Source organism: Sciurus vulgaris (assembly GCF_902686455.1).
Source record: "Sciurus vulgaris genome assembly, chromosome: 11".
NCBI lineage: Eukaryota > Metazoa > Chordata > Mammalia > Rodentia > Sciuridae > Sciurus > Sciurus vulgaris.
Genome location: NC_136472.1, coordinates 67,195,846 through 67,220,139, shown reverse-complemented (window position 1 = coordinate 67,220,139; position 24,294 = coordinate 67,195,846). Strand labels below are relative to the sequence as shown.

General features: G+C 37.4%; 2 protein-coding genes and 1 pseudogene across 3 annotated transcripts; 1 reads left to right on the top strand and 2 right to left on the bottom strand.

Moving 5' to 3' along the window:
• The first annotated feature begins 567 nt into the window (after positions 1 to 567).
• Positions 568 to 1,502, top strand: LOC306638544 (olfactory receptor 52P1-like; annotated as a pseudogene). Its single transcript has one exon. The product of its transcript is annotated as an olfactory receptor 52P1-like (transcript).
• Positions 1,503 to 13,476: 11,974 nt separating this feature from the next.
• LOC306638543 (olfactory receptor 52P1-like) lies at positions 13,477 to 14,243 on the bottom strand (the record flags this gene model as incomplete). Its single annotated transcript, XM_079101767.1, is given in 4 exon segments — positions 13,477 to 13,781; positions 13,784 to 13,793; positions 13,797 to 14,060; positions 14,202 to 14,243. Coding segments are annotated over 4 exon segments (621 nt in total).
• A 6,246-nt stretch (positions 14,244 to 20,489) lies between these two features.
• LOC306640445 (olfactory receptor 52N4-like) lies at positions 20,490 to 21,455 on the bottom strand (the record flags this gene model as incomplete). Its single annotated transcript, XM_079104725.1, is given in 2 exon segments — positions 20,490 to 21,065; positions 21,069 to 21,455. Coding segments are annotated over 2 exon segments (963 nt in total).
• Positions 21,456 to 24,294: the final 2,839 nt, after the last annotated feature.

Sequence of the window (24,294 nt, the reverse complement as noted above, 5' to 3'; positions counted from 1 at the left end):
TATTTGTACATTATATCTTCCATATTTTGTCCCCAAAAACAGAGGGCCCCAGGGAGAGACAAATTATCATTGTCAGAGAGTAGTTTCCTAAAAGAAGGATGTCACATGAGATTTCAAAATCTCAACAACTCAGCACCTTTGGAACATAGAGTAAGAAAGCATATTTTCTTTCTTAATATATTATGGAGACTTCCCAGTGAAAATAGCATAGTGCTTTTGTCATGTTCCTCCTTTATTTCCTCAAGGAAAAAAAAAATATTTTCTCCTATCCTTATTCAGAACTTCAGAAAAAATGTTTGAAGTATAGAAGTGGTAAAGTAGGAGGGACAAGAATAAAGTTCTACTACATCATGCCTTATACGAAAGGAAGTCAAATCCCTCAAAAGAATTCACAGTGGGAAAATAAAGTTCAGAGAGAGAGAACTGAAACCAGATTGTGGCTACCATCTTTCTCTGGTCCCAACTCAGCAAGTCATTAAAATCCAAGCAAGTAAAAACAACCCACCACCCATATCTCATTGGCAGGTGTCTAAAGCTTTTCTAAACGAACACCCACAAGTTTCTACCATGCTACACTTCAACCATTCCAGCTTTGTGACCTTCAGTCTGATGGGCATACCTGGCTTAGCATCACAGCTCTTGTGGCTATCTCCTCTTTCTCCACCATGTTTTTGGCTATCCTCATTGGCAACAGTGCTGTCCTCTTCCTGGTGGTGACAGAGCCCACACTTCACACACCAATATACCTGTTCCTGGCCCTGCTAATGGTAACTGACCTCATATCTACTCTAGCTCTGATGCCCAAGCTCCTGTGCCTCTTCTGGTTCAATGATGGAGACATAGCTTCCAGTGCCTGTTTCACCCAGATGTTCTTCATCCATGGAGCATCAGTGGTTCGATCAGCCCTACTTGTTGCCATGGCTTTTGACCACTTTGTGGCTGTGTGTGAACCATTACGCTACAACACAATTCTGAGCCATTCCCTAGTTGGACGCCTAGGACTGCTGGCTGTAGCCAAGGGTGTGATTCTCATCCTGCCCATGCCTCTTCTACTTCAAAGGTTAACTTTCTGCCACAAAGTTATTCCTCACACATATTGTGACCACATGGCTGTGGTGAAAATGGCCTGTAACCACACCGGACTCAATCGAATTTATGGACTCTTTGTGATCTTGCTCATGGTTGGACTTGATCTGCTGCTTATTGGCTTCTCTTATTCCCTGATCCTATAGGCTGTGGTTCACCTCAGCTCTCGAGATGCCACCTTCAAAGCCCTCAACACCTGCTCAGCCCACCTCTTTGTCATCCCTGTCACTTATGTGCCTGCACTCTTTTCTTCTATCACCCACCGCTTTGGTCACAATATCCCACCTCACGCCCATATTCTCCTTGCCAATCTCTACCTTCTTCTACCCTCAGTGCTCAACCCCATCATCTGTGGGATAAAGATGAGGGAAATACGGGATAAGGCAACCAAATACCTGTGCAGAGAATCTGAATAGGATGCGGGTCCCAGAAAAAATCAAACCTACTAGTAAATGAAGAGGGAGGACAATTAACATTGCTTTTGCCCAACCATCTAAGACTCAGTTGTATCTCCAAATGAGTGGGAAGAACAGACCATGGAGGTCTTCCTTCTTTCCTCCCCACTTCCCTTCCTTCTGCACTTCCTTCCTTCCTCATGAAATACATATTACAAAAGATTTTATTGCAAGGAAAAACATGTATCCAGATGCCTAATTGAAAAGACTTCTGTGACTGGAACTGCATATTTAAAAGAATATGTGAAAAGGAAGCCACCTGTATGTGAAATGATATACCTTTACTTGAAGTGATCCAGAGTGATGGGAATCATGCATAAAAAATCAACTTGTATTGTTGTGATGAAGAATGCTTAATTGACATCCTGCTGCTGCTATTGTTGTTATTATTATAGCTCTATGGTTACACATAGTAGTTGTGTTCTTCCGGACAAACTCATACATGCATGAAAATTGATTTCCGTTCTTGATTCCCCCTTTTCCCTCCCACTTTTCTCTCTCTCTTTTCCCTCCCTTCTCCCCTTTTCCTTCCTTCAATCTATTATGCTTCCTTTCACTTGTCCATTAATTGCTGACATGTTTTAAATCATTATAATGAGTGAAATTTTATTTAATTATTTAAATATATAGTTATCAACAGATCAAATGCACAACCTAAAAAGGAAAATGCAAGATTGAGTGGTTAAATAGAAATGATGCCTTTCTGAAAAAAGTTAAGATTAAAATACAGTTCATAAAAAGAAATGTTGAGAAAAAGTATAATCACAGTTTTAACATAATTTAAATTCAAACATGATTATTGAATTTAAAATTACAAAAAAAGTATCTTGCATAACTAAACCCCCTAAATCTGTTATTGTGCTTGAAATCCTTAAAACCATCAAGCAAGTTAGTCTCACCAGTCATAAAGTAAGAGTACTGGGCTTTAGATTCAATGTCTATAACATTACAGTTATTTACCCCCTTTTTTCTAATTGGGGTTTACGTTATACGGTGTTTGCTCTTGAAGCAGTACTTCTGCAAAATATTGATCAGGCAACAATTAGAATTTACAAGGAGAATACAAAATGGAATCACCAGCAGTAAAACATTCAGTTTGTGCAATAGCTATCTTGAATTTTGGCTGAGTTCCCATTTGAGATCATAGTAATCTTTACAACAAACATCAGACTTTTGAACACAACTTTAAATGAGTTAAAGTCTGGTTTACTTTGGAGCCTTTCTGACGTGCAGCAGGGTTGTGAGGCAGAGCCTTATCTCAGGTAAGGCAGGGCTTTTCACAAATCTTATGTAAAATATTCTAATCCTGAAGCTAATTTTTCCTCTTTGCCATGACCAGCATGACCAAATTCTCAAGTTCAATGAGGGGCAAAGGAGTATTAAAAAATAAAGGGTTATAAACACAGATTTTGAAGATTAAGCTGGGATCAGATGGAGCTCTGTTCTCTGATGGAAATGCAGATCTAAAGAGTTATTTCAGCAATCTTTATACATGTGCAATGTTATGTTTCAAAATTACTGTAAGGTAGGCAGGAACCAGAGAAGGGAGCAGATGAAACACTGGTTATCTAATAAAAGAATTCCTTCCTGCCCAAGAGCTGTGTGCCTGAGATCAATGTACTGCCACAGCAGTTAGGCATCTTGTGCCCCTGCACAGGAGCACTCCCAGGCACCAGGCAAGCCACAGCCATGAGGTCATCAGAGACCCCAATCTCAGTCACCGTTGTCCCATTTTTGCTACTGTGCGTTGCACTCTTTCTTAAATGTCATTTTAAGAAGTTTACATATATTAACTCCTGAGTCTAAATGAAAATTAGTTAACACAATTTAACATTATATCTAAAACATGAATTAAAGAAAGGCTGAGAGAGCTTGTAAGTTTCCTTTTGTGTGACAAAGTGGTAAAATGCTTTCATGCTTAACCTTATAAGCAAATCAGAGTCTCAATAACTTTTAGAAATACATTTAACAAATGTTACATATACCCTATTGATGACAGGTCCTATAATAGAACATTAAATGATAGATTTACCATTACAGACAAGTTTAATTTGGAGAATAGCAGCTTGATACATTTTCTGCTATAAAAGCTTGTACACCTGGAAAATATGAACACATTTAATATATAAAGAATAATGTTTTTAAGTATGTTACTCCATGGAATAACTTTGTAAATTAATTAGATGTCTCTAACAAACACATTTGAGTAATCCCATACATGTCAACTCTAATTCACTCATCTTATTGTAGAAAAACTAGGCTATCAGACAAGTGTACCAACAGTATTTGCTGTCTCTTTCCTGTTGAAGAAAAGTCCTAGAAAAATTGATGTTAGACATTTTATAAACATCAATATTTTATTGTGTGACCACCTAGAGACTTATGAGTTAATTTTAAAGACATTTTACTTCTATGAGTTTACCCAATTTAAATTGAACCTCTTTAAATCACATGAATTAAAAATATTTGGATCCATTTTTAAAATTTTAATTTTTATGCATGCTTATATTTAACACAAAAGTAAAGGCCTTGTAGTATTTATCTCCATTGCAATGTAACAGATGTTCAAAAATAACTTTAGAGTTGGATAAAAAGAACTGATCAAAAATTATTAACCTAGGTATGTAGGATCAAAACTGTGAGCTCAAAAATACAGCATTTAAGAAAAACAAAAGTCCTAGAAGAAAAATGATAATGGTCATTAATTATAGCATAAGAAAATGAGAAGGAGAGAAAAGGTGAAAGGGAGAAAAGTATTCTGAGTTGTAGCCCAGGAGAAATTTAAAATGGACACTTCTTTTTTCCTTGGGTTTGAAACTGGTCTCCCACTGCACCTTCCTCCATTTACATTTCAATGTAAGCCTTTACTGAGATCTGAATCTGAAAGGGGCTAAAATGTTCTAGCAGAAGCTTGATGCTTAGGTCCTTTTAATTTAGGTTTGGACACAGAAAATTGTCAAACAATTATCTCCCACTACTTGTGGGGAATGGGGCTGCTTATATTACATGGGGAAGCTGGGGAAGACGGAGAAGTAGGGTCTGGAGGCGCTTGAGCCTGCAGGAAGAGCCAAGAAGCAAGAAAGAAGAGATTTGAAGATAAGGAATCCCTTTTCATCTGCCCGCTTGCTCAAGGAAGCTGTGTGCCATTACACAAGTGGATTTTGATGGCTTTAAGTACAGGGGTCGGGCAAAGGGTTCCCAGGGTGGAATCTGTCAGATTGGAGGACCCAGATTCCATGGTGGGGACTGATGCTGACGAGTCTGTGGCCAGGGCATACCGAGGCCAGAGTACTGGGCTGAAGATGAGGGGCAGCACATTGATTGTGTCATCACACAAGCACCAATGTGTGTGCTGGGCAAAAGCCGAGAAGAGTTGAGGACCTGATATCAGGGTTTTCGAGTGTTAATGCAAGTACGAGATGAGCCTCAACCCTGAAGAGATCTCCACCATAAAATCAGGAATTCACCTGGCAGATAAGACCAACTAAGGGGGCCAGCCGTGGCTGGGGATGAATCGGCCTTGGGGAACTGGCCTAGAGGACTCACCAATCTGAAGTCTGGTGATGGATGCAGAGCAGAGCGTCCAGGCAAATGGAAGGTGGAGCCGTGTCCAGGGGGCACTGGGGCTTAGATGGGGTTCCACTCGCTTGAGACAGTGGAAGATCCCATCCCAAGTCATGGCACCAATGTAAGGGAATTTCCACGAAACCACGCTGGACACAGGAAATCACATAAGGGAATTTATTAAGCAAACAGTGTCTCCCTGCAGGGTAAGAGAGAAAATGAGAGGAAAAGAGAAAGGAAAGAGAAAGGATGCATGCTACAGAGAGTGGAAAGCCAGGAGGATGGAGAAAAGTGAGTAGGACAGACAGAAGGATGGGAAAAGATGGCGGGGAAGCTATAGTAAACAGTTGAATTCCACCTGGCTAACAGGGGACCAATATCAGAGAAGGATACTTGCAAGCTACTGATGAGCCAATAGCTAGCTAGGATGTTCACAAATTGACAAGTGGTTGGGAGGTGGGGAAAATGGCTGCACCTGCAAGGGTGGGGCAGCAGCTTTGTACATTACAAAGCTTACTTTCTACTCTGCGCTTGCCTGGGTGTGCTTCTCTGGCGATATACTTCAACACCTGAGGAAACAGGACTTGTCACCAGTAAACAGCTGTATCACTATTACTTATATAAAATAGGAGAAAAAAACTTTCACTCCAGCCTGTTATTCTGTTCATTGTCTTATAAAGAAGTGTCCCAGGTCACTCTTAACTATGAAATTGTTTTTGAGAAATATTTAGTAGGAAAACTTGACATAGTGAGAAAAGTGACAGAGTCAGATCTTGATTCTATGGTGGCTTCCTCATGCCCTTTTCACCTGTTGGTGTTGAGAGGATGCAGAGGGGGATTCATGCCTGACACTGACTTTTGGCCACCATTATGATCAGCATGGCTACGTTCATAGAGAGACTGAGGGAATAAGTTACTAGAAAGTTTGTTGTCTTCAAAGTATGATCTTATTGATGGAGAATTGTAGTGTTAAAACTTTGGATAAGCAGAAGAATATACTGGGTAATAGGAAATCTTAGAAAAAGTTCAGAACAACAGCTAAGGTTGGAGTATTTATTTCCTAGAACAGGAGTGAATGGAAGGGTCCTACTTTATATGCCTCATATTCTATTATTTTCATCAGAAGTGTCATCTGTTGAGGTAGCTCTGCTAGTTCTGCTAGGAGTTTTTATATATGATAGTTTATTGAATCATTTCAACTGCAATTCAACTTGTGTAATAATCTGTATTGTATGTAAATTATGAAAGTGTGATTTCTTTATGTGCCCTTCCCATAGTCACACTCGCAGTGAGTAGATATGTCTGATTCAAATTCTGATCTAGCTGATCTATCTTCCTCCTACTTTTGACCATGTTGCCTGGTTGATGGTAACCAGGAAGTTCACAGAGCGGGACTAAGTGCAACCACTTGTAGGAGTGACTCCAATCATAAAAATGTGGCAACTATTCTGTGAGTACCTCTTACCTAACATCAAAAATTAATTGAAGACATACTTTTGTTAGAGTGTAAACAGTGGCAAACTGGAGAACTCAAAACTTCTTCCTTTACTAGTTACTTGTAATGTGCTACTGTGATGGGTTGACATATTTGACTCCATGGAAAAGTCATAGTCCAGGCTAAATGGGCAATGACTAAACAGATTCCATTTTACCTTGAGACTCCATGTTATGTGGGAAATGCTTCTCCCATGGGAATGCCCGCCTCTGTACCCGTCAACAATTGCTGATCATTAAGGATATTGCGTCAATGTTCACTAAGGATGTTCATTAAGAAAATTTTCTTTCCTCAATGTTTCTCTGTCTGGTTTAGGTATCAGGGTGAAAATTGGCTTCATAGAATGAGTTTGGAAGGGTTCCCTCCTCTTCTATTTCATGGACTACTTTGAGGAGTATTGGAATGAGCTCTTCTTTAAAGGTTTTGTAGAACTCAGCTGAGAATCCATCTGGTCCTGGACTTTTCTTTGTTGGTAGGATTTTGATGACCTCTTCTATTTCATTGCTTGAATCTGATTTATTTAAGTTGTGTATATCCTCCTCGTTCAGTTTAGGTAATTCAATTTTGTTGATTTTGGCTCTGATTTTAACTATTTCCTGTCTTCTACTACTTTTGGTGTTTGTCTGCTCTTCTTTTTCTAGAGCTTTGAGCTGTAGTGTTAAGTCATTTATTGTTGATTTCTACTTCTTTTGTTGAATGCGCCCTATGAAATAAATCTTCCTCTAAGTACTGCTTTCAGAGTGTCCCATAGATTTTGATATGATGTTTCTTTGTTCTTGTTTACTTCTAAGAATTTTTAAATTTCCCTCCTGATGTCTCCTGTTATCCATTCATCATATATTAGCATATTATTTAATCTCCAGGTATTGGAGAAGTTTCTGATTTTTGTTCTGACATTTATTTCTAATTTCAATCCATTATGATCTGATAGAATACAAGGTAGTATCTCTGTCTTCTTGTATTTGCTAACAGTAGCTTTTTGGCATAAAATATGGTCTATTTTAGAGAAGAAAGTGTATTCACTCTTTGTTGGATGGTATATTCTATATATGTCCATTAAGTCTAAATTGTTGATTGTGTTATTGAGATCTATGATTTCTTTATTCAATTTTTGTTTGGAGGATCTATCCAGTGGTGAGAGATGTGTGCTAAAATCGCCTAGTATTATTGTGTTGTGGTCTATTTGATTTCTGGAATTGAGAAGGATTTGTTTGACGTACATGGATGAGCCAATGTTTGGGGCATAGATATTTATGATTGTTACGTCTTGCTGATTTATGCTTCCCTTAAGCAGTATGTAATGTCCTTCTTTATCCCTTCTGACTAACTTTGGCTTGAAGTCCACATTATCTGAAATGAGGATGGATACTCCAGCTTTTTTGCTGTGTTCATTTGCATGGTATGTGTTTTCCCATTCTTTCACCTTTAGTCTATGGGTATCTCTTTCTATGAGATGAGTCTCTTGTGGGCAGCATTTTGTAGGATTTTTCCTTTTAATCCAATCTGCCAGTCTATGTCTTTTGATTGATGAGCTCAGGCCATTAACATTCAGGGTTATTATTGTGATATGATTTGTATTCCTAGTCATTTGACTCATTTTTGTTTTTTGACATGATTTGTTTTCTCCTTTATTTGGCTATTCCTTTAGGCTAGTTCCTCCCGTTGCTGATTTACATCGTTGTTTTTCATCTCTTCCTCATGGAATATTTTGCTGAGAATGTTCTGTAATGCCGGCTTTCTTTTTGTAAATTCCTTTAGCTTTTGTTTATCATGGAAGGATCTTATTTCATCGTCAAATCTGAAAGTAAGTTTTGCTGAGTATAAGATTCTTGGTTGGCATCCATTTTCTTTCAGGGCTTGGTAAATGTTGTTTCAGGCCCTGCTAGCTTTTAGGGTCTGGATTGAAAAATCTGCTGATATCCATATTGGTTTCCCCCTGAATGTAATTTTGTTCTTTTCTCTCACAGCCTTTAAAATTCTGTCTTTATTTTGTATGTTAGGTATTTTCATTATAATGTGCCTTGGTGTGGGTCTGTTGTAATTTTGTATATTTGGAGTCCTTTAAGCTTCTTGTACTTGGTTTTCCATTTCATTCTTCAGATTTGGGAAATTTTCTGTTATTATTTCATTGAATAGATTGTTCATTCCTTTGGTTTGTTTCTCTAAGCCTTTCTCAATCCCAATAATTCTTAAATTTGACCTTTTCATGATATCCCATAGTTCTTATAGATTCTGTTCATGATTTCTTACCATCTTCTCTGTTTGGTCAATTTTGTTTTCAAGATTAAATATTTTGTCTTCAAGTCTGAGGTTCTGCCTTCCAGGTGTTCTATCCTATTGGATATGCTTTCTATGGAGTTTTTAACTTGGTTTATTGTTTCCTTCATTTCAAGGATTTCTGTTTTTTTTTTTTTTTTCAGTACCTCTAACTCTTTATTGAAATGATCTTTTGCTTCCCGTATTTGTTCTTTTAACTGTTGATTGGTGCGATCATTTAATGCCTGTATTTGCTCTTTCATCTCCTCCTTCAATGCCTGCATTTGCTCTTTCATCTCCTCATTTGCTTCCCTGATTGTTTTAATTATGTACATTCTGAACTCCCTTTCTGACATTTCTTCTGCTCTGCTGTATCTAGGTTTGTTTGGGACATTTTCTTCCCTTGTTTTCTCATATTGGTCAGATGTCAGTGGGACTCTGAGATATTGCAGATTTCCTCTATTGACTTATAGTGTCCCTGTAGATTTCCAGTATATCACCTCCCAGCCTTCAGTAGCCTGAAGTCTTGGAGGAACTTGATAATGCAGTGCTTCTGAAGAAAGCTGCCCCTAGCCCGCTATTGGTTCTAGGGCATGGAGCTGGCTCTGTGCGGAAAGGCTCTCACTGGGCATTCTGCTCCGAGAAGCTGGCCATGAAAGTCGCCTCCCACTGGAGGGAGCAGGGCTGCTTGGGGAAGTCCCTGGCTACCCTGTCTTGGTCCCTGAATCTGCCTGCGGGCCGGAGCTCACCACCTGCTCCGGGACTCGGAGCTGGTTCTGTGAAGAAAGGCTCTCATTGGGGGGCCTGCTCCGAGAAGCTGGCCGTGTGGGAGAAACCCACCACCGGGAGGGAGAAGGGCTACTTGGGGAAGACTCTAGCTGCCCTGCCCTGCTCTGAGAAGCCGCCCCTATCCGGGCCTGCCGCCTGGGCCGAGCTTCACCTGGTGGGGGAGAGTCACCCCGTGGCTCTATTTTAGTCCAAGTCTCTTAATGCCTCCCTTCTTGAATCCTGGGTTCTGGAGCAACAGGAGATGCAGTCACCCTCTAGTCCACCATCTTGGATCGCCCCATGGAAAAAACCTGCCCTTCCCCTTATTTTATATTGTGAATTTTTTTAAAAGTCAGATAAAAGAAAATTATGAGTACATTTCTCTCTCTCTCTCTCACTTTCTCTGACTCCTATATTCCTTTACGGCAGCAATCAGTAAATTTTCCCTGTGTAGTTTCAGATATTTAATATTTTTGATTTTGCAGATAATGGTAGCTAACTCAAAACAAAGTTACACTATCAGTATCATGGAAAAGCAGCCATATATGATATAAAAAGAAATAGATTTGGCTGTTTACCAAATAGGTTCCAGATTGAACTTAGCCAATAGATCATAGTTTTTCAAGTTCTGCTGTATAGTCAAGTCATTGTTTACAAAAACAAATATTTGTGATTAACAAAAATGTCTATAATGTAGCATTAAATAAATCTACGAAATGATTTTTGAAAAGTGAATCTACATATATTATCATGGGTTGATGTCAAATAGTATTAAATAGTGAATTATACAGTGTAAAAACATGCTATTTCCCTTTTGTAATAATAATAGAGAATTTCTTTACATAATAAATATGCCTGAATGGACATGTGTTTTATTGGTTTGAATAACGTACCCTTCAAATGTCACATCTAAATTGAATGTGACCTTGTTTGGAAATAAAGTCTTTGCAGATGTAATAAAGTTGAAATGAAATTATACTGGGTTAGGGTGGGTCATAATTTAATGACTGGTGTCCTAGGAGTAGAGGGATCTATGGACACAACAAAAAGAGGATGCTACGAAGAAGCATAAGGGTAAGACGCATGAGATGACAGGCAGATGATAGAATGATGTGTTTTCAAGGCAAGGAATGCTAAGGATTGACAGCAACCATCAGAAGCAGAAGAGAGGCAAAGAAAGATCTTCCTGAGAGCCTTGAGAGACAGTGTCCCTGCTGACAAATCTACTTTGGACTTGTACCTCCAACTGTAAGAGAAAGAAAAATGTACCCAGTTTGTGGCAATTTGTTACCAGCTCTGAGAAAGGAATGCACATGATAAAATATTACCACTCACTATCTGGGGGCATGCTGACCTTCTACACAGTATATTTGAATGTTTAGAGCTGTAAATTTGTGTAGTACATTTAATGTTGTAAATTTGATGATCAGACCAAAACTGCTAAAAGAGAAAACTAAAAGTGCACATATCTTTTCTGTGACAGCTATTTTTATATATTTATTTTTAGGAACACTTATTTTGTACAAAAAACGAATAAACAGTCAACATAGTAAGGTGCTCAACTACTTTAAAAAAAGAAAAGCCTGCAAACAAACATCTATCTCTCAGTAAGTAACTTTTTCAATTAATGCTGACAAATATACAAAGGAAGACTATCATGCTTGGAAAAGTGATTAAATAGGCCTATTGGTATGAAATAATCACTAAGCGCATTAAATAAACAAACAAGAGCTACAAATAAAAAAAAGCTACAAATAATATATTTTGTTACACAGAATACATGTAAAGATGAATCTTATCCTTTGTAAAGAATGCATTTTTTCTTATGTTTACACTTAGTAAGTTGCTAAGAGTTAAAATATTCAAACACCAAATTTATATTGACACAATCTTTGTCATCTATCCACATGTGAATGCCCTAGTTTGAGTTTTTAGGATTTCAGGTTTATATGAACAATAAGGTCTAATTACCTTAGTGGTGACAGACGTTGTTTATATAACCCCAAAATATTAAAAATATTAAAGAATTTATTAAAAATAAATTTGTATTAAAAATAAATAAGCCTTTTAAAAATTTATAGAAATAATATTAATTTCCATTAATACTATAGTTAAGCAAGTGGCAGACAATTAAATGGAATGGCATGGAAAGAGACCTGGTAAATTTGAAATCTTTTTCATTTTTCTTTTGTCAACCATTGCTTAAACATTCTCTAATTAAATTCTAGGTATATTTCAGCAATCCAAAGTGGGAATTTCCTTGAAATCACACTACCTTTGAGATAACTCTGCTACATTGTAACTGATATAAACAGACCACTGTTCCTGTGAAACTCCTCTAACCTCTGATGAGGACTTGGTTGCTCCTGATGAGGTTTTCTTGCATTGCAATCAGAGACTTGACTACTCTCCCTGCTCTTCTGCTATTAACAAATTGAATTAATCTCAACATGTTCAATTTCTATTCTTTGTCCTATTCACATTTATAAAAGAATCGAATTTGTAGTTTTGCTGCAGAACTATAAGATATAGCAATGTGGAAAAGGAGGAAAGATTTTTTCATTCTACTGTATACCCTACCACACTTAACTGCTTTGCAAAATACTCCTATGTCTTTAGCAACAGTGTAAAAAAATAGAGATCACAATAATAACAGCAATAATAATAAGAAAAATAAGGATAGTAGTAATGTTCTTATTTAGTTTTGTGTGAAAAGAGAGACTCATGAAACGTAACAATTTGGAACTATGCTTACTTAGAGAAGCTCTTCACTTCCTAGGAGTCTTTTAAATGTATTTTATTAGAATATATTCTAAAACTACCTGAATTAGGTATAGTTGTAGAAACTCATTTTTCTTAATAAAGATAGATATTTTGATACTAAAAGTTGATAATTTTTTTTAAAAAGTCTGTGGAGTGGGGTCAAAGGGTGAACCCTTTACTGATTCCAAAGGAAGTCTTGGGTCTGTGCTCAGTCACATTGATTGTAAAGTACACAATTCTAAAATACCATGTCATAATAATTTCCAATTTATAGTTAAAAGATTGTAACCCTTAACAGAACATTCTCAGAGTTGTCTCTTCACAGAAGATTCTTCTCAGATGCTGCAATCAGTAGAGACTAGCAGAGGAATTGACTGTAGGAGTTTTTACAACTATGGATTTAGTTAAGAAGAATGTTAGCCTTTCATTCTAGAAACTTCCTATGTATTCATTTTCCACTGAAGTTCCTCTGGAATTTGGATACTGTGTTTCCTGTATACATTCCCTAGGTCTACAGGGAAGTGGCAAGTCCAGCTGCCCAGATGTAAGGCTTCCACAGTAGGGGCAATAAAATATCAACTTGAAATTCAATTCTGAACTTTCCCTGTCCCTTCTTACGCCCTTCAGAAAACTTCTCCACTCCCCACCCTTCCCTTGATTCAGAAATACTAATACCCCATGTCTACATGCACCTTGGCCTCGCCTTCACAAAGAAAATACTATTCATCAGTGATGGGCAAGTGGTTGTTTGCCCTTATGTTCTCTCCATATGGAAACATTACACTACATCTTACATGTGCTTCCCATGTTGTTGTTCGACATGTTTTTTACATACATCATCGACTATAATTGCACAACATTGTCAGGTGCGGAGAACAAATGTCATTACTTTATTTCACAGGGCTTAAATGTCTACTTTTGGAGTTACTGAGACCAAGAAAATCTCTTGCCTCTTAGCTTCTCTGTCCAAGGATAAACATCCCGTCAGCTCATCTAATGGCATGACATCTTTCTATCACTAGTCAATTCCCCTCTAAACTACATTCATTTCACATTTGTTCCTTGTACCCATGGCTGACTGCTGGATTATCAAACAAGCTTCTGCCTGTGAGCAGTGGCCATAGGCTCCTTCCTCCAGCAACTGTATTTGGTTACTTTTTCCCGAAACTCCTTGGTTTTCACTGCATAAATAATAGGATTGAGCATTGGAGGTACAAGGAAGTAGAGATTTCCAAGAATGGTGTGGGCATGGGGTGGGATGCCTGTGCCAAAGCGGTGAGTAAGAAAAGAGAAGAGGGAAGGGGTGTAAGAGATAAGCATGACACAGATATGGGTGGTGCAGGTGTTGACTGCTTTGTGGTGGGCTTCCTTAGAAGAGAGGCGCAGTACAGCTGGAGGATCAGCACCTAAGATGAAGTGATTGCAGAGATGTCCATCCCAACAACCAGCAGAGCCACCACCAGACCATATATCCGGTTGACTGTAGTGTCCACACGCACCATCTTGACCACAGCCATGTGCTCACAGTAGGTGGTAGGGATGACACGGTTGGCATGGAAGGGCAAATGCTGGAGGAGGATGGGCATGGGGAGAATGAAGAGGACAGCTCTCACCAAACTCACTAGGGCAATGACCCCAATGCGACTATTGGAATGCCCTTTAATACCTGATTTCTGGTCAGAAATACACTGAAAGTGGTCTGGTCAGGGTGTTCAGGGTCTTCATAAAAATAGAATCACATTCCTTGGTAACAGTTGTTGAACTGAGCCTTTAAAGGAAAATCTGTTAAATATCCCAAGGGAATATTTCAGAACCTGTGTCACAAACAGAGGTACTGGTGTGGGGATCAACACCATGGGAGAAGAAAAAAGATTGGATGGTACATAAATAAAGATATCACCCTATTCGTGTGCATCTATATCTGTATGTTTGTGTCCTAGCATGTACACAGTGGGTGGGAGATAAGAATGACCACAAGCTATCTTTAATGAAAACTTAGTAATGTTTAACATTTGTTGCTGAATTGTGTTTCTGTGTAAGGCCTGGTGGTGAGCAAGTTGAAAGCACTAAGTACAGAATGTTTCAAATCACTTGCAAGAAAGACTTACATGTTTTTTAATTTGTTCTTACATGTCTACATTTAAATCACATCATTGAATTCTTAGTACTCCCTAAGTCAGGATAGGAACTATTAAAAAGGATCAGAAAAGATGGACTGTGGTTTTAGTGCAGTTTATTTTCCACTGAGGTTGATGATAAGTATTACAGCATTGAAGAAGTTTGAGATTATTATGCATACATATTAAATTATGTTGAGAACATTTGCAAAACCACCAGTAAGAGAGCCACATTTAAACCAAAGTAATATAATATTGACCTTGAAACAAATTAAATGATTTCAATATACCATAATTTAATTTTCTTGCAAAGAAAATGAAGTCATATTATTCTGGGGATATGACAACTGTAGTGAAATAGTAAAAATAATGTATAATGGAGGTTTATTATGCATACATATTAAACTATGAATAATTAGATGCTAAACCCTGTGATGATAATTTGACGGTGAGAATAGAAATATTTAAACAATTAATTTTAATTTTATATTTATTTAATTTGATAATAAAGAAAAGCCTATATGTTTATTAGTTTGTAAAAATAAAAATTAATTTGGAAGGTAATAAAAGTATGGGTATCTGTATGTGAAGAAGGAAGAGGAGGACAAGGGAGGATGAGGAGGAGGAGGAAAGGCCTCTATCTCATGCTGTACACAAAAGTTAGCTCAAAATGAATTAGCACTACAAATATAAAAGTTACAATCTTAAAACTCTTAGAAAAAAATGAGGGTAAAATCTTCATGCCTTTTGATTGATCCATGCTGTTTTAAATATGTCTCCAAAAGCATAAGCAGGGTGGCAAGGTGGGGGTGGGCAGCAGGAGACAAATAAATTGGACTTCATCAAAATGTAAGCAAAACAAAATTGTGTGCATCAAAGGGTATTATCAAAAGTGAAACACTGCTGACAAAATGCAAGAGAATATTTGTAAATCACAGGTATGAATAGGATTGCATATCCAGAATATGTAACAAACTCTTAAAAGTCAACAACAAAGACAGGGTAGTTAACAAATGGGCAAAGAATTTTAATAGCCATCTCCAAAGAAGATATACAAATGGGCAACAAATGTTCTACAAGATGCTCAAAAACACTAGTCATTAGGGGAGTGCCAATAGAATGATAATGAACTGGTCATGGTGGAGCACTCCTGTAGTCCCAGTGACTCAGGAGGATAAACAGGAGGATCCCAAGTTCAAAGCCAGCCTCAGCAACTTAGCAAGACCCTCAGCAACTTACACCTGTTTCAAAATAAAAAATAAAAATAACTAGGGTTGTAGCTCAGTGCTGAAGTACCCTCGAGTCCAGTCACCAAACAAAACAAAACAAAACAAATACCTAAAATGCCTACAAGAAATTCCACTTTACATCCACTCGAATACCTTTAAATAATTTTTTTAAATAAAAAAAAACTAATTTTGAAGATGATAAGGAAGTATGGAAACCTTTGTACATTGGTGGTAAAAATGTAAGATGATTTAGCTGCTGGGAAAAAGAGTTTGGAATTTCCACAAAAAGTAAACAAAGAATTATTGCACCACACAGAAATTTCATTGACAAGTGTATATCCAAAATAACTGAAAAAATAGCTTTGTTAAAAAATTTTACAGAAATTTTCATATCAGTATTATGCACAATAATTCAAAAGTAGAAAGAAACTAAATCTTCACAACTGGAATAGATAAACAAATGTGGCATATTCATACAATGAGATATTGTTCAGTCATAAAAGGGAATGAAATACAAAAACATGCTACAACATGGATAAACCTTGGAAGTGTATGTTAGGTCTAAAAAAGAGAAAATAGCAAGTATTGTATTATTCCATTCGTATGAAATATGCAGAATAGGTTAATCTATAGATCTGCAAGAAATTTGTGGTTACCAGGGACTAGAAGAAGGAAGTGATGGCTTCAAATGTATGAGATTCTTTTGGGGGGGGGGGGGGGGAAATAAAACGATTTGGGAATTATACAGTGTTAATGGCCTTAGTATTGTGAATGCACTAAAAGCCATTGAACTAAATTCTACATTATATGAATTTTACTACAATTGTTAAAACAATACCAAAATCTCTTTTATGAGGATTCAGCTAGTTTTTTTTTTTGATTAACCATTTTCCTAATTTCTAAAAACTTTTAATTAGTGTTGAGAATTCTGACAAAGCTGATTCTGACAGCTTTGCAGCAATAAGGAACTTAAAAAAAAAAAAAAAAAAAAAAAAAACAGCAAGAAAGAGCAACCATATTGGTGGTTCCTGGAGGCAGGGGGGTGCTCTTGGTGGTTGTGTTTGGCCAGGAGATGTGAAGGTGGTTGGAGAGTGGAAGAGAGGGAGTCCCTGGGTCTGTTTCATCCAAATGTTGTTGAAGTAGGAGATGATACATAGGATCTCAAGTGCTTTGCTCCCACTGGGATCTATTCTAACAGTTTTATGGTTTTAGGTAAAATGACTTTAAGTCATTTTTGTATATTAGAAGTGTCCACAGCTGGCACCAGTCCTTGATACTTATTCAAAAGAATTAAAATCAGCAAACAATAGTGATACCTGCTTACCAATTTTTTCTAGCAGCAACAATTTACAGTAGTCAAGTTACGGAACCAAACTAGGTGTTTGACAACAGATGAATGAAAAAAAAAAAAAAACATGGTATATATACACAATAGAGTTGTATTAAGCCACAAAGAAAAAATAAGGCAATTTGCAGTAAAACACATGGAGCTGGAGAACATTATCCCAAGTGAGATTAAGAAGACTCAGAAAGTCAAGGGTTGTATGTTCTCTCTCATATGTGGAAGCAGAGAGAAAAAAGGAAAGAAAGGGCACCTCATGGAAATATACAGGAGACCAGAAGACTAGTAATTGGAGATCAGAGAAGGAAAGAGAAATGTGGGTACAGAGGAGTGAAATAGACCAAATTATGTGTTGTGCATGTAGGAATGCATCACCATGAATCTTGTGTATAATTATAATGCATCAATAAAAAACAAAAGGATCCAATTTTTTTCATTTGTATGTGAACATTCTGTTTCACCAAAATCTTTCATTGAAGGGACCATTCTTTCCCTATTGTATATTCTTTTCCCCCTTGTTGAAGATCAGTTGACCCTATAAGTGTGAGTTTATTTCTCAACTCCCTGTTTTCTTCCATTGCTCTGTGTCTATTTATGTCCCACACTGTTCTAATTTACTATGTTGTTTTAAGAACTGCAGTTTTATAAGGTGTTTTGAAATAATTACCTGAGTCCCTACCTTTATTCTTCTTTCTGAAAATCGTTTTGGATATTCATTTTCCTTTATGTTTGCACATGAATATTATGATTATTTTTCTTCTATTTCTATAAAAAAAAATTTCATTGTGACCTATGGATTAGGTTGTATCTGTAGATCACCTTGATTAGTATGGGTATTTTAACAATGGCATTTTAACAATAGCAAGTCTTCTAATTCAGGAATATGGAATATCTTTCCATATTATGTCATTGTGTCATCTTTAATATTTTCAGCTTGATTCCAGTTTTACTGCACAGATCTTTTGCCTACTTGGTTTAACTTATTTCTAGGGAATTTATTCATTTCTATATTATTACAAGTGAGATTGTTTCCTTAATTTTCTTTTTGGAGTCTTTGTTTAGTATGTAGAGACACAATCGATATTTCTCTGTTACAAAGCACGTTTTCAATAGAAGTTTTAGCTAGCCTTATTAATTTTGAAAGAAGAATTACAAATTAACGTTGCTAATTAATAAATACAAAAAGTAAATACCAAGATAAATATATATTAATCTGTTGAGTGAGACTGTAAGGAATAGATTCAAGTCTTTAGAACAATAAGACAGATTTAAGTTGAAACAAAATCATTAATAATAGCATCTGCTTTCAAACATGTGAACAAAAGTGTTTGCCAAAACTACTGGGAAGAAACTAACTAGAGAAACAGGGGAGAATGGAAATAGGAGAACAGTCGGAGGATGAAGGGGGTAGAGTGCATTGTCTGAAGAAGAATGCCCTAAAGATGGAGGATGTGGGAAACGGTTCCCTGCAGCCTGTCTTCTTTTGAATCATTAGTTCACAGACAATATTTCAGACTATGATACTAAAGAATAAGTGAAGAGAAAATAAATTAGAGTTAAACCAAGTGTAGCCATAAATGAAATGCACATGTTGCAATGAGATTATAAAGAAAGATTCATGAAATAAATGCAATTTGACTATTGTTAACTGAATTCAGGAGCAATAACATACACTCTCATCAGTTGGAGAGCAAAAATAAATTTCAGATCACTTTCTTGAGATTTCCAAAACACTTCCCACCTTTTTTTTTTTTTTTTTTGGTACTTGGAATTGAACTGAGGATCACTTTACCACTGAGTACACTTCTAACCCTTTATATTTTTAATTTTGACACAGGGTCTTGCTAAGTTGATGAGGCTGGTTTCATACTTGTGATCCTCCTGCCTCAGCCTCCAGAGTTGCTGGTATTACAGTTGTGCACTACCACACCAACACCACTTTTTAAATTTCTCTTTTTTTTCTCTCTCTCTAGCTTTTGATATGAGAGAAATAAAAAATCTACCAACATATGCTATGCCCATGTACAAATCTATCAGAATTTATCAACTTCTATATATATAATTATGATGCACTAATTGAAATTATTATTACTAATAATAACAATAATAATAGTAGAAGGGAGACCAGTAGAGTAGGGCAAGAGGATCACTTGTAGGGGAAAGAGGAGGGAAAAGAAAGGTACTCAGTAAGGAGATCAAAAGACTATGTTATGTGCATGTACAAATCTGACATAATGATTCCCACTGACACATGAAATTATAATGCACCAATAAAAGGTTTAAAATTCAGTATACTCTATATTCTTTACATAATTGGCTTAGTTAATGAGGAATTAAAATGAAAATACTATTTTATCCAGTTTCTCCCTTCCTTATTGTATCCACAATTGGAGATAAGCTAGAACAAATGCATTTTGATCATTACCATGTGGTTCTTAGGGAAAAAAAAAATTATTTTTACATTTGATGAAGAAGAGTATGTGCTTTTTGAGGCTGTTGGAAGAAACTAAATGCCCAATTATTCTATTGTCAAATAACTGTGTGCGTGACCTGACTAGGAGAGACCTAATGACTTCATGGGGTGTATTTCATCTTCTTTTTCAGTAAGAAGTCATTGAAGAAAGATATTTTAAAAAAACCATAAAAAATAGAAGAAAGATCAGTAGATGTAAGGTTATTGGAGAGGTGAGGAAAGAAGTACTGGGGATTGAATTAGAGCAAATTATATTTCATGACCATATAATTATGTCAAAATGAATCCTAATTTTTGTATAACTAAAAACAAATGATTAAAAAAAAAAGAAATATGTAACTGGGTATGTTGGCACACACCTGTATTCTCAATAGCTCAGGAGAGAGGCTGAGGCAGAAGGATTGCAAGTTGAAGGCCGGTCGCAGCAACTTAGCAAAGCCCTAAGCAACTTAGTGAGACCCTGTCTCAAAATAAAAAATGCAAAGGACTGGGGATGTGGCTCAGTGTCAAAGTGCCCTGAGTTCAACCCCATACACCCCACTGCCCACCGAAAAAAAGAAAAGAAATACGTGGCACATATTTCCAGAAGAATGTAACCACTGATCATCAATTTGGAAATTGCTATTTGAAAATAAGACTCAGATTATATTATTCCATTTTATTCATTTTTCCTTAGGCCTTTCTAAGGGGACCTTGGTATACTTATTAGACTACTTCTTCACGGGTGTCAGAAGGTAAGAAATTCTTAGAAAGGTTGCTGGGAATGCCAGTGACATTAAAATTCTCAAGGCACTTTTGGAAAATGCACAATTCTACAAGTTCCACTTTTTTGTGTGTGGTTAAAACAGACATATTATTTTTCGCAACTAAAGAATTTACCATTTCCTGAATAAACAGCAAATTTTAGATGCAATTATTTTCTTCTCTTCCCCTTTCAGTGTTTATATGTTGTGGGATTTGGTGTCCTTAGAACCTGAAAGGATCCTCATGACACAGTCTCTTATCTGCTTGGTTTTCACCCCATAGACAACAGGGTTCATGGTGGGAGGCAAAAGCACATAAATATTGGCCACGATAATGTGACTAGATGGAGGGATTGTGTGGCCCCCAAAGCGGTGGGAAAAGAAGGAGAAGAAGGCAGGACTGTAGGAGAAGACAATGGCACAGATGTGGGCGGTGCAGGTGCTGAAGGCCTTTTGCCGAGCATCTGCGGAGGAGAGGCTGACCACCGCCCGGAGGATCATGGTGTAGGAGACTGTGATGCACAGGATGTCGAAGCCTCCGATAAGGAGGGCAACCATCAAGCCATAGATGGCGTTGACCTTGACATTGCCACAGGATAATTTGGCTACAGACATGTGGTCACAGTAGGTATGAGGGATTACATTGCCTCTGCAATAGGGAAGGCGCTTAGTGAGGAAAGTGAAAGGAATAATGAGCAACACCCCTCTTAGGAGGGTGGTGAGCCCAACCTTCGCAATGACAGCATTGGTGAGGATGACTGAGTAGCGCAGGGGTTAGCAGATGGCCACGTAGCGGTCCAGGGCCATAAGCATGAGCACCCCAGACTCCATTCCTGTGAAGGTGTGGATGAAGAACATCTGGACCAGGCATTCATCAAATCCAATGTCCTTGAGGTTAAACCAGAAGATGCAGAGGGCTTTAGGTATTGTACTAGAGCACATGACAAGGTCAGTGAGAGAAAGCATAGCCAAGAAGTAGTACATGGGCCTGTGCAGGGAGTCCTCATAGCGGATGAGGTAGAGGAGTCCACAGTTCCCAACCACCGCCACAACATACATGGAGCAGAATGGGAAGGAAATCCAGCCGTGCATGTCCTCCAGGCCCGGGATCCCATTAAGAATGAATGAGGCTGGGGTCTGATAGGTCTTGTTCAGGATCAGCATGATCAGGCGAGTATAGTTATGAAATAGCTGAAAGTTACATGCGTTTTCCTAAAGTAGGAAAAAAGAAGAGAAAGCATACCTTAAAGTTACTGTCTCTCCCCACACCCACTTTTGAAAAGTACACAATACATTTTAATGATCAGACAACCAAATCTTTTTGAGTGCCAAGAAAAAGATTTGTTTGCTTATTATTTGTTGTTAATTCATTGATTTGTTTCATAAATTCTTATTATGCAGCATGTTGTCACCAACACTGAATCTACATTAATTATTTTAAAAGACTATTTACATCCTCATAATTCATAATCAAGTATAATAAGGAATTTTTGTTAGAATACCTTATTTAACTATTAATTATTATGCATACTTACTGTGAATGTGGTCTTAAAGAAGAATGCTTTGATCCTATTCCTGATGAGCCAACAAACACAATGACTGATACCAAGCATGGTGTCAGTAATCAAGCTACTGGGGGAGGCAGGATGATTTCAAGTTTGAGGCCAACCTCCACAATTTAGTGAGGTCCTAAACAACTTATTGAGACCCTGTCTCAAAATAAAATATAAAAAGGGCTTGGAATGTGACTCAGCGGTTAAGTGCTACAGGATTCAATCCCTAGTATCAAAATAAAATTAAAATTAATGACTGACATTTATTATTGGTTACCAAGCACTGTTCAAAGCATTTTGGAATTATTAAATGACATTCCTCAAAGGATCCTAGGGTCTCACAAGTCAGTAAAATTTTAGATTTAGTCTTCTCATTTTTTATGGTGCATGGTTCTTGTCCTTTTTCAAATCTAGTCTAAGTGCATTTTAAGAAAACTTCTAAATTTTTTCTCAAGTTAAACTTGTAGTCATAATTGAAAATTGACAATGGTGCTTAGGATGGTGAATCTATGAATGGTAACGAATTGTTTCTTTCATTCTTTCTGTAAATCTTCATGTATTATGGTCAGGCATTGACCACTGAGAATAATTTATTAAAAATAATGGGACTGGGGTTGTGGCTCAGTGTCAGAAAACTGGTCTAGCACATGTGAGTCACTGGGTTCAACCCTTAGCATCACATAACTAATAAAATAAAGGCATTCTATCCATCTACAACTACAAAGATTTTTTTTAAATTAAAAATAAATAAAATCATAATGCTGAGGAAAATAAAAGACTTTGTTAAAACACACTGCCATCATTTAAGTGCTCAGGATGCATATTTGTATCTTCTTCTCATCATAAAGCAACATCTGGAGGCTGTGTGAGACTTATCACAAGGTAACTTCTTTCAAAAATTGTGAAGAGGAGAGATCCAAGAGGGTGGGGTAAAAGGAGGCTGCCTTCCTTGTCACTCCATAACTGGGATTTCAAACAAGGGAAAATCTGTTTCTCTGTGGGGCAGTCTTTGATGCTCATTGATCCCCTGATGTTTATCCCATCTGTCCACCTGGATTACCCATATTCTGCCAGCTTATCGACTACTTTTGGAGTGCAGATTGCTCACTGACTGCCACCTATCACCCGCCATTTGCCGGTTTGCCTGCGTCTTGCCTGCCCATTGCCTGCCTTTCACCTACCCATCACCCATCACCTGAGGTTCACCTGCCGATTGTCCACTGATGGCCTGCAGACTGCCTGCAGAACACCAGCTGCTCACTGTTGCCTGGAAGTCCACTGTCACAGTACCCGCAGTTTTGGTTACATGTAGCCATTTTGGGACAACAACCAGGACCTGCAGGACCCTTGGCCCAACTGACTGAACCCCACATGGACTCAGCACCCATGCCCAGAGCTGCAACTCCCCATTTGCCAACACATTTGGAAGCCACTACAGCCATCTTGGATTATCCTGGAAACAGAAGCAGCCATCTTTAGGTGGGGCCAATCCCATCCTGAGACACCTACTGGAGACTGGGAGCTTATTGTCAGGTACTTCTCATGCATCAGGCTACTAAAGACTGAGATGTTTGAATATTATATGACTGCTATAGTGTAGACTTTTTTTTCTCCTTTCTGAAAAAATTTAAGTTTTTATTTCTCTATTTCTCTCTCTCTATTTTCCTTTTGTTTACCTGTTTCCTTAGAGTCGCTTTCTCCCTTTCCTCATACTAACAACTAACTTATTTTGATTCCACTTTCATTCTTCCTGTGATCTAGTACTTCAACATACTCTTTTCTTATCCCATTGACAGTTACATCCTACACCCCTCCCCATCATCTTTGTCCACCATTAGAAACTGTAGACTTCATTGCAAATCTATTTGTTATACTGTATACAATAATTGAACTTATTCTCTCTGTTTATTGTGACAATATTGTTAATATCTTCATAGGGGCTATTGGGTTTAGGGCTGCATATTTTCTGTACTGAGTGCTGCTAATATTGATCTCCCTCTTAAAGAAGAGGTTTTGGAAACCTTCAGGGTCAGTGTAAGCCTATAGGGGGGAAACTGCAATACCCCAGATCTGCACTGCTAGAGAGGAAGATACATGAACAACATGAAAAAAAAACAAGAGAAGAATGCGTTCCAAATTCCAAAGAAACCAAGATTCTATATTAATAGATTCCAATGACAGTGTGGTAGAAGAAATATCAGTAAAGGAGTTCAGAACATACTTAATTAAAATGATTTGTGAAGCAAAGAATGAGATAAGAGAGCAAATGCAGGCACTGAACAATCACTCCAATTAACAGTTAAAAGAGCAAAAGATCATTTCAAAAAACAGTTCAAGAATCTGAAAAAAGAAAAAAAAAAAAAAAAGAAACCCTTACAATGAAGGAAAAAATAAACTCAACGAAAAGCATTACCAACAGAGTAGATCACTTGGAAGACAAAACCTTAGAC